Source organism: Dipodomys ordii, unplaced genomic scaffold (genome assembly GCF_000151885.1).
Source record: "Dipodomys ordii isolate 6190 unplaced genomic scaffold, Dord_2.0 Scaffold37, whole genome shotgun sequence".
NCBI classification, from domain to species: Eukaryota; Metazoa; Chordata; class Mammalia; order Rodentia; family Heteromyidae; genus Dipodomys; species Dipodomys ordii.
Window position 1 is genome coordinate 7,138,359 of NW_012267253.1, and position 16,289 is coordinate 7,154,647.

Here is a 16,289-nt window from a genome sequence, read left to right on the forward strand (position 1 = left end):
GCCCGGGGCCGGGGCGGGGGCTCCGGGGAGACCATGCCCGGAGGCCGGCCGGCCGCAGCATGGCTCACGGGCCCGGCGCTCTGATGCTCAAGTGCGTGGTGGTCGGCGACGGGGCGGTGGGCAAGACGTGCCTGCTCATGAGCTATGCCAACGACGCCTTCCCCGAGGAGTACGTGCCCACCGTCTTCGACCACTACGCAGGTAAGGCTCGGAATGCTGACTAAGGGGCTGCTCCCCGGGCCGGGAACTTTGGAGCAACTTTGGTGGAGCCCCCCTCGCCGCCTCCCTGGAGCGCGCTCCCAACCACTCCCCCGCTGCGCCCTCCGCCTGGCAGCGCTGTCCCGGACCTCCCCTGGCCGCGGGCCCCTGCTCCTCCGGGACACCCCAGTTCCCCCCAGCCCCGCGCCCCAGACCTTCCCGCAGCCTCCTCCCCTCTTACCCCAAGACACAGGGGCTGGGGAGGTGGGGGGAGAGAGATTTCAGGGTACCAGGCCAGACGTCGCTCTGGGGACTGGCGAGGAGAAAGGGGTGGACGGCTGGGGTGGGGGGCTACATACACCTCGATTTCAGACCACTTCCCAGTGAGGTGGACACAAAGAAAAAGGGGGTGACATTTCCGGAGAGTGCCCACATGACTCCAGCAGGGTGGGGGAGAGGAGGGTTTGGGTAGGAGTGAAACCGTCCCGGAGCCCCGGTCACTGTGAGCCTCTCTCCCCGCCCCCACTTCTGTCCTTGCAGTCAGCGTCACCGTTGGGGGCAAGCAGTACCTCCTGGGACTCTATGACACAGCCGGACAGGTGAGTGCCCGGGCCTCTGGCCAACACCTCCTCCCTTTCCTCAATTCTGTGTGGCTCTGAAGGGTCTGGGGAAATTGAGGTGTCTAAGTGGGAGGATCTGTCTTCCAGAAGAGCCCTCTGGATTAGGTCTTTTTCTCAAGTCAGCAAATTATGAAAACAAAACAAAACAAATGCAGCCCAGCAATGTGAACCTCTGATAAGTGAAAGTTTGTGCCTGTGTGGGTCGTTCTGTGTGGTCCCAACTCCTGTTGCAAAGCGGCAGTAGCCAATGGCGAAGCGTCCTTATTTTTAGTTGCAGATGACCAGGTCTCCCCCTCACAGCCTCAGTCTGGTCTCTCATTGGTGAGTGGTCTGCCTGCCCGAGGAGCCTGATTGGTAGGAAATGGCATCATCTAACATGATGGGAAGGCATTTGGTCCTGGTTATGTTTATTACAACATCATTGCACTCTGGGACTCCAGTCCCTGAAAACGTAATTTGTGGTGTTACCAGAGGACTGCAGGGAAAAAGAAAAGAAATAACAACCATTCAGCCACTCCCTAGAGTGGGATAGGAAAAGGTTAGGGGTTCAGGGTGAATCCTCCAGGAAGAGCTTTTTATCTCCCCCCCTCCCTCCAGGAAGGCAAGTGACTTTGGGTTTTCTTTGGAGAGGTTATTAAATTGAAAGAAAATGAACACTTTCCACTGCAGCTTCTGGCTAATGTTTACAAATCAGAAGTGGCCAGGTTGTACTTCTCCTGTAGGACTAAGGGCTTTTTTTTTTTTCTATCTCCTTGTCCTGGTTCATCCCTCTTTCTAGACCCACTTTTTACTCTGGAGCTAAGATTTCATGTGATGAAGTCTTACAGAATCCAGCTCTATGATTTGACCTGAAAGAATGACATTTCTGTGTGCCATGCTGACTTGTGTCCCTGAAGACATGTTAGCAGCTGGAGGGCTTGGAGAGTCACTTTGGGGGAAGTCCAGTTAATTGTGTTTCCCATCTATAGAGAGGGGTAACATCCCTCTCCTCACACAAACGTGCACACACAAACACACAGACTGTGTATGCTAGATTTTCAGCACTGAGCATAGCACATACTTGGTACTCAGTAAAGGGAGTGCTGCTCTTTGTAGCATGTCTAGATTTGGCTTTCAGAATTGTGGTTCTCAGATTGTGTTAGATTCTAAAAATGGTTTGTTTCAGGGGGTGGGGTATCTTGATGTAGCATTGGCTTCTGAACTGTTAAGTTAGAGGAATATCTGAGGATGGACAACTACTGGCAGTTCACGATGCCAGAGACCACCCACCCCTATCACCAAACGGGCTCAAGTACATGTGGTTAGTTCTCAGCTTTCCATGGCCAGTTTTGGCAGAACTTACCCAGTCAAATAAGAACAACTTTTAAGTAGTAAGTACACTTGATAAATAAGAGGTTGACATTATTGGTTATTATTGGTTAAAAAGAGGATGGTTTTTTGGGCATTTACCCAAATGATCACAAACAAGACTATACTAAAGCTACCAGCACAACTATGTTTCTTGCAGCATTATTCACCATAGCTAAGGTATGGAACCAACCCAGATGCCCCTCAGTAGATGAATGGATCAAGAAAATGTGGTGTATATAATACAATGGAATTCTATGCCTCCATCAGAAAGAATGACACCACCCCATTTGTTAGGAAATGGAAAGACTTGAAAAAAATATTAGGTGAAGTAAGCCAGGTCCAAAGAAACATAGGTCCCATGGTTTCCCTTATTTGCAATAACTAGTATATGGCTGGGACAAGCAGAAAAGGTCAAAGCTATGTACATATGTCCAGATAAGGTGATGTTAAGTGAAATGAACCCCAAGATAGGGACACAAATGATGTTTGCTTTCTTTCTTCTAATGTGTTTATAATGTACCATGTGATTTTTTTGTTTCTTTGTATGTTCCTCCCTCGCAATATAACCCCTGTTCTCACTGTATTTGATATCGGTACCCTGCATCTTGTATATACACTTCTCTAATTTGGGGAGGGTAAGGGAAAAAAACAAAATGCTTAAATAGGGTTACAGGTTGACGCACTGTAACAATGAAATATATAAGACACTATGTTGAAAAATGAACTTTACAATTAGGCCTGTGGGAGGGGGGTACTTGTAGAGGTGGGAGGGAAGAGATGGTAGGGGAAAAACAAAGGAGGAGGCAACAGTGCTTGATAGGAAATGTACTCATTACCTTGCTCATGTAACTGTAACCCCTCTATACAGTATTTTTATAATAAAAAACCATTTTTTAAAAGTCTCTAATTTGAACTTCTCTTACTGCCTCTTCTTTCTGTATTTACTTATCCAAATAATGTTTTTGACCAAGCACCCTATTCAGCTGGACATGTGTGTGTCAGAGCTGTTCTATGCAACTCAGATCCAACTATTTCCCAAGCCCCATCTGCATATTTGGAGTGGGACAACCACATGCGAATACTACTTTATTTACTCCATAAAACAGCCTTGTAAAATGATAGGTAGCTTGCATTTTTGTAGACAAGGAAATGGGCTCAGAGAAGCTAGGTTGCTTGCCTTTGGTCACACAGCTGCTAAGAAGTGCTGCTGGGTTTACAACCTGGATCTAAGTCTGCTTTGGTCATGGGAGGTGCTGGGATGCCCTCTAAATCGGTGGCATTATTTGTATTTAGATGTAGAACCTGGAATCTTCACAGCCATTCTGAGATAGGAGAACTTCAATCTTAAAGACTACCTAAAGTTGAGCCCATTCACAGAGCCATCATCACTTTTCCAGTTAGCATAAGAAATACAACAAGCAGGATCGATAGAAGACTCCAATATTACTGTTTTTTACCCAGTGATGGGACAGCTACTCTCTTTGCCCGAATTAAGTTCCCTTCATGTTTCTCCCAGTTGCTATGACTTTTGGTTTTTGATCAGCTAGTAATAATTCATCTCTTATTACTAATAAGCAAAATTACTCATAATGAGACAGAATGACAAATGCCCTTTGTGCACATAGTACTATGCTAAGCATTTGGGTAGTACAAAAGAATAAATTTAAGAAATAGGGATCTGCCACAGCTGATGTCAGCTGAGGCAACAGTGTTGTGCCTATTCATATGTCTTAGATAGATTTCTGTATTATATTTGAGTACTTAAGAACCCCTGTGGCCAGGTGCCGATAGCTCACGCCTGTAATCCTAGCTACTCAGGAAGCTGAAATCTGAGGATCATGGTTGGAAGCCTGCCAGGGCAGAAAAGTCTGTGAAACTCCTACCTCCAATAAACTACACAGAAAAAGCCAGACGTGTTGCTGTGGCTCAAGTGGTAGAGTGCTGGCCTTAAGTACAAAGAGGCTCAGGGCCTGGGCCCAAGCCCTGAGTTAAAGCCCCAGGACTGACAAAAACAAACAAACAAAAATGAACAAACAAAAACCTCTATGAATTGACAACAGATTCCTTGTATAGTAACAACAATGGTAAATAATACATAAACACATGTATGCACATATGTATGTATGTACTCTATGCATGTACCTACCTACCTACCATCTAATCTGTCACACATGGGTTATGTTTTTTAATTGTAAACGTAATGTACAGAGGGGTTCCAGTTAGAAAAGTCAGGTAATGAGTACATTTCTTTTTGAACAGTGTCACCTCTTCCCTCATTTTCTTCTAGTTTTTTCCCTCCCCCACAAATTGTATCATTCGTTTTAAGTTGTATAGTTCATTTTCAACATAGTATCTAGTGAGTATCACTGCTGCATTAATTCATCCTTTGTCCTCCCTTTTCTCACACGTGAGTTTTAGAATCTAATCTCCATTTTATTGTACTAATTGTGTGGTTCTAACTGTTCTTTACCTTCTTTGTAATAATAATGTGGTTTGGGGGGATTTATGCTACAGAGTTGCTGTTATGGAAAAGCAGCTGATACTGTTTGATGCATGTGGTAGATATGTAAGGGATATTACTAGAAATTATACTCCACTGTGAGGAATTGGGGGGGCTGTCATGGGTGGAAGAGGACAGGGTATTATGCCTGGAGGTTGTTGAACCCACTGGAAGACCATACTCTTGAATGTTTTCAGCAGAAGTGTGGATGAAATCAGCATTTAGATTCTACAATTCATTAATGCCAGAGAAATAGCCAAGAGTTTTGTGTAGGACTTGAGAAGTAAAGGGGCATTTATAGGGGCTTAGTTTAGGTAAGAGGAAGAGCAGAAAGCTCTGAGCACTGGAAAATGCTTGCTTCTCTCCATAATGTTTACCCATACCCATGGATACCTGCTGTACTTACTAAATAACATAACAGCACCCTTCCTCGGGTTGGCCTCTCTAGTGCATGGCCTTTTTGATGACCCTATCCAGCCACAATCATTACTTGTCCAATTTATATATTAGGAATCAAAGGTCATTAAGGGAATATTGCAGATGACCTTTTGCCTCCTAGAGCAAGCTGACCTGTGCTGCTATTAGAACAGAGGGGAGAGAGAGGAGGAGGGAGAGGGGAAGAGTGAGAGTACTAGAGCTTGTTGGAACTCAGTTCTTGTCATGTGCTAAGCTTTGGAACATCCTTCAGTGTCTCAGCTCATCTAATAAGCATTGCTGTGAGAGGGAATGCTCTCCTCTCTTGGATGAGCTTTTGGGTGGTCCAGGAGCAGTGTGACAGTTTGGAGTGGGAGTTGTAGAAGCACCTTCCTTCTTACTGGAAGCCTTCTGGGGAGGTCTGGCTTCTTTCCTAGGCCTTAGTGAAGCTTCTCCTTTGCATCATAGCTTTTACAACAGCTCCATTGCTGTCTGCTCAGGCCAGGTTTGGAGAGGTAGATTGCCTGCCTGCTCTGCACTGTTTGGAGCAAAGAGAGGTGGGACAAACTCTCTGCCCAGACAAGCCGGCAGGGAGCTGCCTGGCAAGCTGCTCTCTAGCTGCAGGCTCCAGGCTGATCTCTTAATCTTTGGCAGGAAAGCAGAACTTGATACCCTGAAGAGGGAAACATTGAAGCCCAGTTTATCCTGGGGTCTCAGAATACCTGTACTCAGGAGGATATGTGTTGGAGTGAGTATGAGATCCCTAGAATTCCAGATTTAGCCACTATCCTAGTGTGGAATTTCCATATGTATGCTGTGAGCATGCGGTTGCTATGTTTGTTAACTTAAACCCACGAGTTCAGGGATGCATACATGAGAGCTATAAATATCCTTTACTCCAGTGTCCCCTGGGGAAACTTTTTCAGTGACAAGTGAGATTTGTTTCACACTTGACATAACCTAGCAGCTGTAGCCCTCTGGATGTCCAGAGGGGCACTTCCTTTAACATAAGGACTCTTCCCTAAGCAGCTGGGCCAGGCCCCTCCTTCTGCATTTCTTGGGGCAGCACCCGAGGGCCCAGTATAACCAGGAAGGGGGAAAGAGACAGTTATGGCTACTGATGCTTTTCCAGGCTGGGCTTGTACACACTTTCTTCCAGACATACTGGCTAAAGGAAGAAAATAGAAATGAATGAGTTTGTAGGAACCAGACAACTGTCAGTCAGGAAATGGTTTTCCAACTTTGGAGAAACATAGGGTGCCAGACCCTGGCTTCCTGCAGCCTCCCCTAGGACGAGTCCGGGGGTCCTTCCAAATATTAGCCACAACAGGTGATGCTGGCACTGAGCATCCTGGTTTCCCTTAGTAACCTGCAGTAAATTTCTCATCTGTGCATTTTGCTAACCTTCTTAGAAGCTATTTATATCTCCATCTTGTACCGCATCACCCAGGAATGCAGGTTTTCCTCCTCTGGGTTGAAACCGTGGATAGCCTTTGTCCACACCCAACCTTTGCTGTGTAGAATGCTCTGTCATCCCCTCTTTGTGACCTTAATGTCAGTTTGGGATGGGCTAACAGACAAGGACAGGGACGGGGGGGGGGCTGTGCCCACCGACTCTGATTGGCTTTAGATTGTATGCTCTGCTCATCCCCTTTTGATTCTATCTGCTTTCTCTATCATGATTCTTCTGGAGTTGACATGTCTGCTTTGTAAACCAAAGCTTCCTGTCAGATATACCAGGCATGAGGGCTAACCAGAGTGCCAAGACAGTAGTGGCCCATCCCTTCTGGGGAGGCTCGGGGTACAAGACACATGTTGTCATTTGTTGTTGGTGTGTGCCATGATCTGGTGAAGCAGCCCTAGCTCCAAGGAAGGCTGTCCTTGCTAGGCAAGCACTGTGGCATTACTGTAGCACTGAGCTACATCTCAAGTCCCTGCTGTGATATGAAAAAGTGCGAAACATTATCTTAAACTTCATGGGTCAGAGGCCTTCTGAGAAGAGGACTTGGGTGGTTTTGTTGTGGAATTGGAGTTTCAAGAGATGAGATCTCATAGTATTAAAACAAAGAAAAACAAGGCAGCTTTCCAAGGGGTATCAGTTTCTAGCAAGGACGTGTCTTGGCAGCAGTGGGCACTACCCTACTGAGAGGCTCAGATGCAGAATAGCTGTGCTGTAAGAAGGAGCAAGAGGCAAAGAAACCAAACAAACGATCATACTTGACTTTTAAAACACTGACCTACAAGCCCATGGTAGGCTGAATTTCCTTAAACTCTGAGAGGCTTGGGTTTGCACTAATTTGGCCTGCTTGGGTCAGGAGTGGTTTTGTTGTTGATGTTGTTGTTTGTGGGTTTTTTTTCCTCAGCAGTTCAGTGTTCCTCTTTCTTTTTTTGATTTTTTTTATTGTGAAAATACTGTACAGAGGGGTTACAATTACATGGGCAAGATACATTTCTTATCCAGTGTTCCTCTTTCGGCGCCTGGTGCAGCTGCTCTGTGTGCAGGGAGGCCTGCAGGTGGCAGGGTTCCTGTGGTAGAATGCTCTGGGACCACTGCTACTTGCTGTCTGCATTCCATGACCACAGGGGACTGAGTCTTCTGCCCCAGCACCTGGCCCCGCGCCTATTACGTGCTGGGTACCTGCAATGAATATATCATAAAATGAGTTCGTGCATATCCAGCTGTCAACTTCTTCTTCTACGAAAGGCTGAACAGTGACTGGGGGTATTGTTGCAAGTAATATTGCCAGGCACAACCTCTCTTCCAGAAAAACTTTGCTTCTCCATAAAAGTCTCCAAGAGCCAAAGACCATTATAGGTATATGGAGTCTATTGTTTTTGCCCCTACACAGAGCCAGCTGGCTTCAAGGATCCATGCTGTAACTTCTTCGTAGCTGAGTCTGTTGGTCAGCCAACTCCTCCTGTGAGTCTCTTTCTGTGTGAGATAGGAAGACAATTTCTACCTTGCAAGGTAGAAATAAAGATTATCTATTATGTGGGTAGTGACCTTACATGACCTGGAAGTAGCTCAAAGTAATGGCCCAGGGCAGCTTTTGGTTCCAGTGATGTTGGTTTGGCTCTGGCTCTGTGTTCTAGCTTTCTGAGGGTGAACAGACCATGGGAAGGTCTTCCTCACAACTGAAAAACTCATGGGATACTGAGTGCTACAGAGTCCTAGATGGAAGGAAGTTGTGGGAGGAACTACTATGAAGTTCTAGGCTGCAAGGAGAGACAGGAGGCAGGAGATCACTGGCTGCCAGCGTAGGCCCCCACATAGAGCTGCTGGGCCAGCCTGGCTCTCCGACTTCCAGAAGGAGGCTTGGCCTTCTGCAACCTGTTTCTATCCAGACAATGGAATGACAATAGTACCTCCTTGTATAGTTTTGGACTAAATTAGAGTTTCTTCCCAGAGGAGGAATTGTATCTAAGCTTAGGGTGGTAGATGGTGGGGTCTGGGACATAAGCAAAATCTTCTCAGTCACACTGGGGGGCCCCTGCCCCTACCCCAAGTGTGTTGAATACAGAAACTCCTTTCTGTGAAATAGTTAGGAAGCATGATACTAAATGAGGTCATGCAGGCAGGGGGTGCATGCACAAGCTCTTATTAGGGACCATAGGCAAAGCAGTGTGGGGAGGGAAGTTGGGGGGTGGCCCTCATGTGCCTTTATGGGCCTGCTATCAGTGTCAACATGAGGAGGAGGCTCGATAACTAAATTAGGGAGCTTTTCACCCTGTGACTGACAACGTAGTCATTAGAGACATATTAATGTTTGTTGATCTTAATAGAAAGTAAAGAAAGTGGGGGAGGAGACCTCTATTGTCGTCATGGTTTCTTTTCAAGTGACTGGTGGAGATTTGAATCAGCTGTCTCTCCAGATCCCTTGTCCTAGGTAAGGGTAGACTTAGGGGCTTACATGTCACACACTCATCACAAATGACATTTTCATAGAGTGCAGAGCACAAGATCTGCTGCCTCCCTGGGGTCTCATTCCTGCTCCTGGAGTCATGGTGGTATTTGTCTCATTTTCCTGGCTGAGAGTGGTTAGGTGACTTGCTCCAAGCCACATGGCTAGTAAAAGTCAAAGCCAAGATCCCAAGGCAGGGCTCTGGTCTCTTAAGTCTTGAGTTCTTGGCGTTAACTTATGCTAATCAGCTTGGCCATAACGAATGCCTTATCGGACACAGATTCCATTGTTGGACATTTCATGCAAAAAGTACATTCTGACCATATGGCTTTTCTACATAGAAGAGTTTGGTGCAGTAGTTTCTGTAGGATTCCATTGGGGCGGTTGCTATAATGGCTCTTGTAAACACTTGCCCCCTATAAAGTGATGCTGTTTTGTTAATTTGCCCATAAATCACAGCACTTTCTTGAAAGTGTGAGAGTGTGGAAGAGGCTTGGTGCAGTTTGGAAATTACTTGCAAGTGACAGGTGTCTTTTCTATCCCATAGGTACTACACAGGTTTTTCCTTACCTTCTGTTAAGAGTTTTCTTATATGGGGGAAAACTGCCTCTTCAGAAATGTGTCTTGTCTTGGGCTGTGGGTGTGACTCAAGTAGTAGAGTACCTGCTTAGCATGCAGAGGCCTTGAGATCATTCTACCACTGAAAAATTTAAAAAGGAGTGAGAGAGAAAAAGAGTGGGTGTCAAACATTTGTCTAGTTAGCATGTATAAGACCCGCTGGGTTTGATCCCTAGCATTTTTACCTGAATATTCCCTGAATATATCCCAAATCTTCCTACTACACTGCCTCCTGCTTTTATTATTAGCCTCCAACCCCATGCCACCCACTTGTCCATGGATTTCCATATCACTGGACTGCTTCCTGTGGTGGCTATCAAGCCTAGATGAGAGCATTACTCTATTCACTTAGAAAACATTCACTGAGCACCCTATCTTGGTTGGGGCCTGGTAGAGGTTACAAGTTAGATCAGGCACAAGTCCTCAGAGTATGTTATGGTAAGGGGTTGAGGAGACAATCACTGATGGGAAGAGTAGAGCCTGTTCCTGAGGCTGGAGTCTGTTCTTCTAGCAGTTGAACTGCTAAGAAGAGTAAAGTGGAGGAAGGGCTCTCCAGAAAGAGAATGTACCTACCTTAGATTCCCACATGTACAGCCAGGATCTGAATTCCTGCCCTGGTTTTCAAAGTGTCCTCCAGCCCATACTGATCTCCTGGAACTTGTAAGGCGTCCAGATTCTTTGGCTCCAGCCCAGATGTCCCAAATTAAAAGTTCTAGCAGATCTCTGTTTTTTCCAGGCTCTTCAGATTATTTTAATGTAGGCAAAAATGTCTGACTTACTAAGATACTTGTATGCTTGGTGCAAACTACCTGCACCATCCTCTGTACACAGTTTTACATACACAGGGTCCTCAAGGGTGCAAGGCACTTTTAACTCTTCCCATGTTTTAACATGTTAGCATATTTTTTCTGGGAAGAATCAGAACATCTATGAAGATGGGCTAAGGTACTGTCATGAGGAAATGTGGACAGGATTTCATGAGGCACTGTTAGTTCTATAAGTACATTGTCTGGCTGAAGGGTATATATTGAGTAAGCACTGTAGGTATTCCTTGATGAGGCTTAAATATCAAACCATTGTATCTCCTACACATTAAGAAGCCAGAGAGATATACCCTGGTCACCATGGCTGAAGTTAGCACACTGGGTAGTGTCAGGCCCTGTGCCTAAGCGGGATGGTGCTTTGGTTTGTGCCCAGTTAGTTCCAAAGTGTCAGATGGGCCGTTGTTAAACTCCTCAGACAGGTTACAAGGACTAGCTGGAGGCAGAAAAGGAGCTGTGTGTTAGATCACCCACCTAGGCAGTTACTGTTCTTTCCCTGGCCCACCCAAGTGTTCTGTGCTGTGTCTTCTTCTGCCTCCATTCTCTTCTCTCCTTTCCCTTCCAAGTGCTTTCTTTCTTTGCTCTTTTTCTTTCTTTCTTTCTTTTCAAACTTATTCTAGTCGAGAGAAACCATCTTCTTCCAAATGGTGTGATGGCTGGGATTATAAATGAACCAACTCAAAGCTACCACAGAGAGAGCATTTAATTCTGACCATCCAGCTCAATTAAAATTCTACTTACTCCTGCTTAATTTCAAAGGCTGTCCTGCTCAGCCAGCAGGTCAGGGCTAACTGGTCTTACCTGCAGGTGTTTCTAATGGCCTCCTTGGCCCTGGAGGCATGAAGAGGGGGCTGGAGTGAAGAGGGGACAGAGGAGGAACGATCTCTTCTTTAAGGACTGGGCTTTGCCCAGCAGGCTGAGCTTCAGGTCTTCATCCAGGCTTCATTTAGAAAGGTGAGAATGTCTGAGTCCCGGCCCCACATGGCCTCCTCCCCTCTTGAGGTTGTTCTTTCTCTTAAACTAATTTATTTAACGAAGTAAATCGACTCTTGGCCAAAATCTAGCATGAAGATTGTGAGTCCCTTGAGAGGAGGCTGCATGTGACACATATCACCTTGCACAAAATTTGGAGGCCCCAAGGAACTGGGTATATTTGGATCTGAGAGCTTGTTGGCAAGATGATTGTGGAAAGGAATCCTCCTACATCACTGCCATAGTGGCTTTGTCATTTAGAAGGAGATTTCTCCATGTCTAGACATTATTGAAAAGCTTTAAAATCAGGTTATAGGTGGCGGTTTTAATGCATTGTCCATTTGAACACAATGGGACTCACTGTGGAGCTCATTAGCAGAAAGTCTGCCAGGTCTATTTGGATAAAATATTGGGCTGTGGGTATGAATTGTTCTCTAGCAAGTCTAGACCTGTGGGAATCTTTCATTCTGCTTTATGGCAAGTATGCCTCCAGCATGGCCTATGACCCCCTATGACAGGTGGGGAGGAGGGGAGGTGGCAGGAGGGATGACTGCTTAGCCTCGCCTTGTAGCCAAATAGGTGATAGAAATATCAGTAAATTGGAGCTGGTCAGGGACATTTGTCATGATCTAATTGATGATATACATGTTTCTTCTTCCTTTAAAAAAGTTAAGATCTAATTCATAGGCCATTAGTGTGTGTGTGTGTGTGTGTGTGTGTGTGTGTACTGGGGCTTGACCTCAGGGCCTGGGTGCTATCCCTTAACTTTTTCACTCAAGACTGGTACTGTACCACTTGAGCCACAGCTCCACTTCAGGCATTTTGCTGGTTAATTGGAGCTAAGAGTCACATTGACTTTGGCTACAAGCCTGCTGAGTAGCTAGGATTACAATATGTGAGCTATTGGCACATGACTAGCCATTTTTTTATTACCACCCAAAGAAACCCTTTGAGTTTTAACAGTCAACTCTGCTTTTCCCTTCCTCCAATCCTTGGCAACCACTGATCTACTTCCTAGTTTCATGGGTTTGCCTTTTCTGGGTACTTCATGTAAATGAAAGCATACAATATTTGCTCTTTTGTGTCTGGTTTCTTTCATTTATCATAATGCTTTCAAGGTTAATCTGTGATATATCAAGTATTGCTATTTTAGCTAGCAACTCATGACTGTAATCCTAGCTACTCAGGAGGCTGAGATCCGGAAGATTAGACTCCATCTCCAAAAGTAACCACCAAAAAGCCAAGCTGGAGGCAAAGCTCAAGTGATAAAGAACCATCTGAGCAAGCAAGCTGAGCAAGTGCAAAGCCCTGAGTTTAATCCTAGGTACCTGCTCCCCTCCCTGAAAAAAGTATTAATATTTTATTCCTTTACGGCAGAATTTTCATTTCCTTTTTCTTTTTTTTTTGATGATACTAAGAATTGAACCCAGAGCTTTAGCTTGCAAGGCAGGCATTCTGTCCCATGAGCCACACCTCTTTTCCATTAAGTCCCTTTTCACAATGGTTATTTGGGGGTAGGGTCTCACTTTATGCCCAGGGATGGGATGGGATCCCTCTATTTTTGCTTCCCTGTGTCACAGGATGACAGACACATGCCGCATACTTGGCCATTTGTTGAGATGGAATTTCATGAACTTTTCTGCCCAGACTGGCTTTGAACCATGAACCCCTAGTGTTTACCTCCAAACTAGCTAGGGTACCTGCTTGAGCCAAGTGGAATTTTTTTCTTACTCTTTTCGTCAATCTTTCTTCCATGCCCACTCTGGCACACACTAGGGGGACCATGTTCAGGTTTGTAAGGCATTAGAGTTCTGCTTTCTTAAACAAGTAGGAGTAGGGCTGGACTCCCTCTTCCTCTCCACCATTATGACTCTTAATGGTCTCTCATGTGCTTGTCCTAGCTATCCATCAAATGTATGCATATCTGCTAAGCACAGGTGAGTTGAGGAACCCAGATCCATCTGTTAGTGTTCATTCCTTGTAGAAGTGGTTTATAAAGTCCACTGAGAGGAGAAAATGTGTATAACTGACTGAAATGGGTAGAAAATGCAACATGCTGTAAAAATGGGAAAATGAACATTGTCATAAAGATGGCTCATGACCTGTTTTTTTGGCCAGGTTCTTCCAAATAGACTGGGTTTCTATAGAGCAGCCTCCCATTCCGAAATGGTGTTACTGGAGAAATTTATGCATCACCAGTCCATAGGCCCTAGTGTAGAATCCACAAAAGTAGATAAACTCCTCATAGTTCCAAAAGCAGAGAAATAAATAGCCAATGAAAACACACTGTACAAAGACATTTAAAAAAAACTTTCACTCTATCAAATTGGACAAGATAGGAAATATTGACAGCCAGGATGCAGAAAGTTGCTGTTCTGCCTGTTGTTGGGAGTGAAAACTGACCCAACCAGTTTGAAGGTTAATTTGGCAAAGTGCCTTGAATTTATAGTGATCCATTTCTATGAATTTATGTCAAGAAAACATTCATATTTACATAAAATGATATTCTTCACAGTGTTATAATGATAACTTACACAAGTGCATTGATGTATAGTGAAAAAGCAATTGTTAAGTTATAGAATGATATACATTAGACTAATAGCCATTAAAAATGCTTTCAACAAATATTTAAAGAAATATAAAAGGCTAATTATGTGTTAAGTTTGAAAATGCATGAATTAAAGCTATACACGCATATATCATGATTACAACTCTGAAGATATTCACATATATAATAGAGAGGAGAAGAATTAGAGCAACATAGTGAAAATGTTAAAAAGTGATTTGTGAGCCAGGAGCTAGTGGTTCATGCCTATAACCCTAGCTTCTCAGGAGGTTGAAATCTGAGGACCGAGGTTCAAAGCCAACTCGGGCAGGAAAGTTTGTGACACTCTTATCTCCAATTAACCACCAAAACATTGGAAGTGGAGCTGTGGCTCAAGTGGAAGAACACCATTCTTGATCAAAGAAACTAAGGGACAGTGAATGCCTAGGTTCTAAATTCAAGCCCCAGTACCAACACACACACACACACAGAGTAATTTGTTCTAGGTGGTGATACTGAATGTTTTTAGAAATGTACTTGTTTATTCTCTTTTTTCCATGTTTTTTAAAAGTCAGAATGGGTTGGGAAGATGGGGGAGAATGACGAAAGGTGTGATATCAATCAAGATGTTCTGATAAACTGCTTTGTTGAAAGGTAACTGGTTTGTACAGCTACTTAAAGATAATGAAAATATAATTTTTAAAAAGTCATTTTATGTTTGTGAAAGTTATAGTGCTGACAGTTTAAAGATCCTTTTATGACGAAACAAAAGTTCTCTTCCCCCTACAGAAAAGGCAAGTCCCATGCTCCTGAGACATCGCTTTCTACTCCCAACTGCTTATTTCGGTAATGAAACCCTCTCTTGATTTCACACCACGCAAAATGAGACTTTTGCTCTCTTTCACATATATCTCTAATTCTATTGCACTCTTTCTAAGAGCTGTATCATAATTTCAGTCTAACTAAGGGTCAATGTTTATATTTTATGATTTTGTGGTCACAGCTGAGCCAGGTATTGTATCATAATAATTATTTTTTTCCTCTTGAATCCCTTTGTGTTTATTTGGGGTTAATGATTACCTTCTTTCTTTCCTTGTTTACTTTCCACTGTGTATCTGGATATTTTGCACTTGCCTTTCCTCCCATGGAATCAGAGTTGTCTGGTATTCTGCCATTTTCTTCTAGGAGACCCCTCCTGAGCCTTCCTACCTGCTCCTGTCAGGGTGGTGCCTTGTACCAGCTGTACAGCTGCTTCCCCTGGATTTATCTTCATCTTTATTCAGATTTTGTCACTGTCACTTAATTATGCCCCTGTGTTCAGGATCCTGTGTCTTCTTCCTTTACTTTCTCACTTGATGTAGGGTAAACTTTATTCATTTCCTGAGAAAAGATTGTGGGCAAGTTTTTTGACACCTGGTCTGTTTGAAAATATTTCTTATTACTATTCATACATGACTGACAGTTTGAAAATTGATTGGATTTTTTCTTCAGAATTCCAAAGGTATTGTGCTACAATCTTCTAGCTTTTTCTATCCGATAGAAAATAGGAACATCTGATGTTCTTTTATCATCTAGCTGTTTCGCAGCAGGCAGTCTGTATAGTAGAGTGTAACTGGCTACTATGAGCCCTTGCAAAATAGAAACTAATGTCGTTTGGTTCTGGGAAATGTTCTTGGTTTATGTCTTTGACTTCTTCACTTCCTGTTACTCCACTTCTGTGACCCTAGATTTAAAGACTGGAGTTCTTAGAATGGTCCTTGCATTTTCTTACACTTTAATTCTCTTTGTGTCTGTTCTTGTGCTCTGTTTTAAGATATCTTCAATTTTGACTTTCTCTTTCTTTCCAGCTTCCTCGCTCTCTCTCTCTCTCTCTCTCTCTCTCTCTCTCTCTCACACACACACATACACACACACACACACACACACACACATTTTAGAAAGGACTTATTATAGTATAATAATATAAACTAGGGAGATACAAAAAAAACAGAAGTATTTCTTGCTCCCCATGCCAGAAATATGAGTTAAAGATCTATAGACCCTTTCTCTCTCTTTCTTCCTCTGTCTTTGTCTCTTTCAAGCAATTCTGCCTGCAATGTCAGATGCTTTGGAGACAGAGATCATGGTTGCAGGCCATCCCTGAGGGAAAAAAATGTTAGTGAGATCCTATCTCAAAAACAAGCCTGAGGTGGTAGCTCAAGTCTTTAATGAAGAAGGATTGCAGTCCATGTCTGGCTGGACAAAATGTAAGAGACCCTATTTGAAAAACAAGTAAGAGCCGGGTGCTGGTGGCTCACGCCTGTAATCCTAGCTACTCAGGAGGCTGAGATCTGAGGATCGCGGTTCAAA

General features: G+C 44.1%; 1 protein-coding gene across 1 annotated transcript in view; it reads left to right on the top strand.

Moving 5' to 3' along the window:
* The first annotated feature begins 6 nt into the window (after positions 1 to 6).
* Rhoq (ras homolog family member Q) overlaps positions 7 to 16,289 on the top strand; it is a 42,913-nt gene continuing 26,630 nt past the window's right edge. Inside the window, exons 1-2 of the mRNA XM_013017958.1 lie at positions 7 to 201; positions 739 to 797. Coding sequence (XP_012873412.1) covers positions 60 to 201; positions 739 to 797 — 201 coding nt within the window. The 5' untranslated portion in view covers positions 7 to 59. The remainder of the gene's footprint in view (positions 202 to 738; positions 798 to 16,289) is intronic.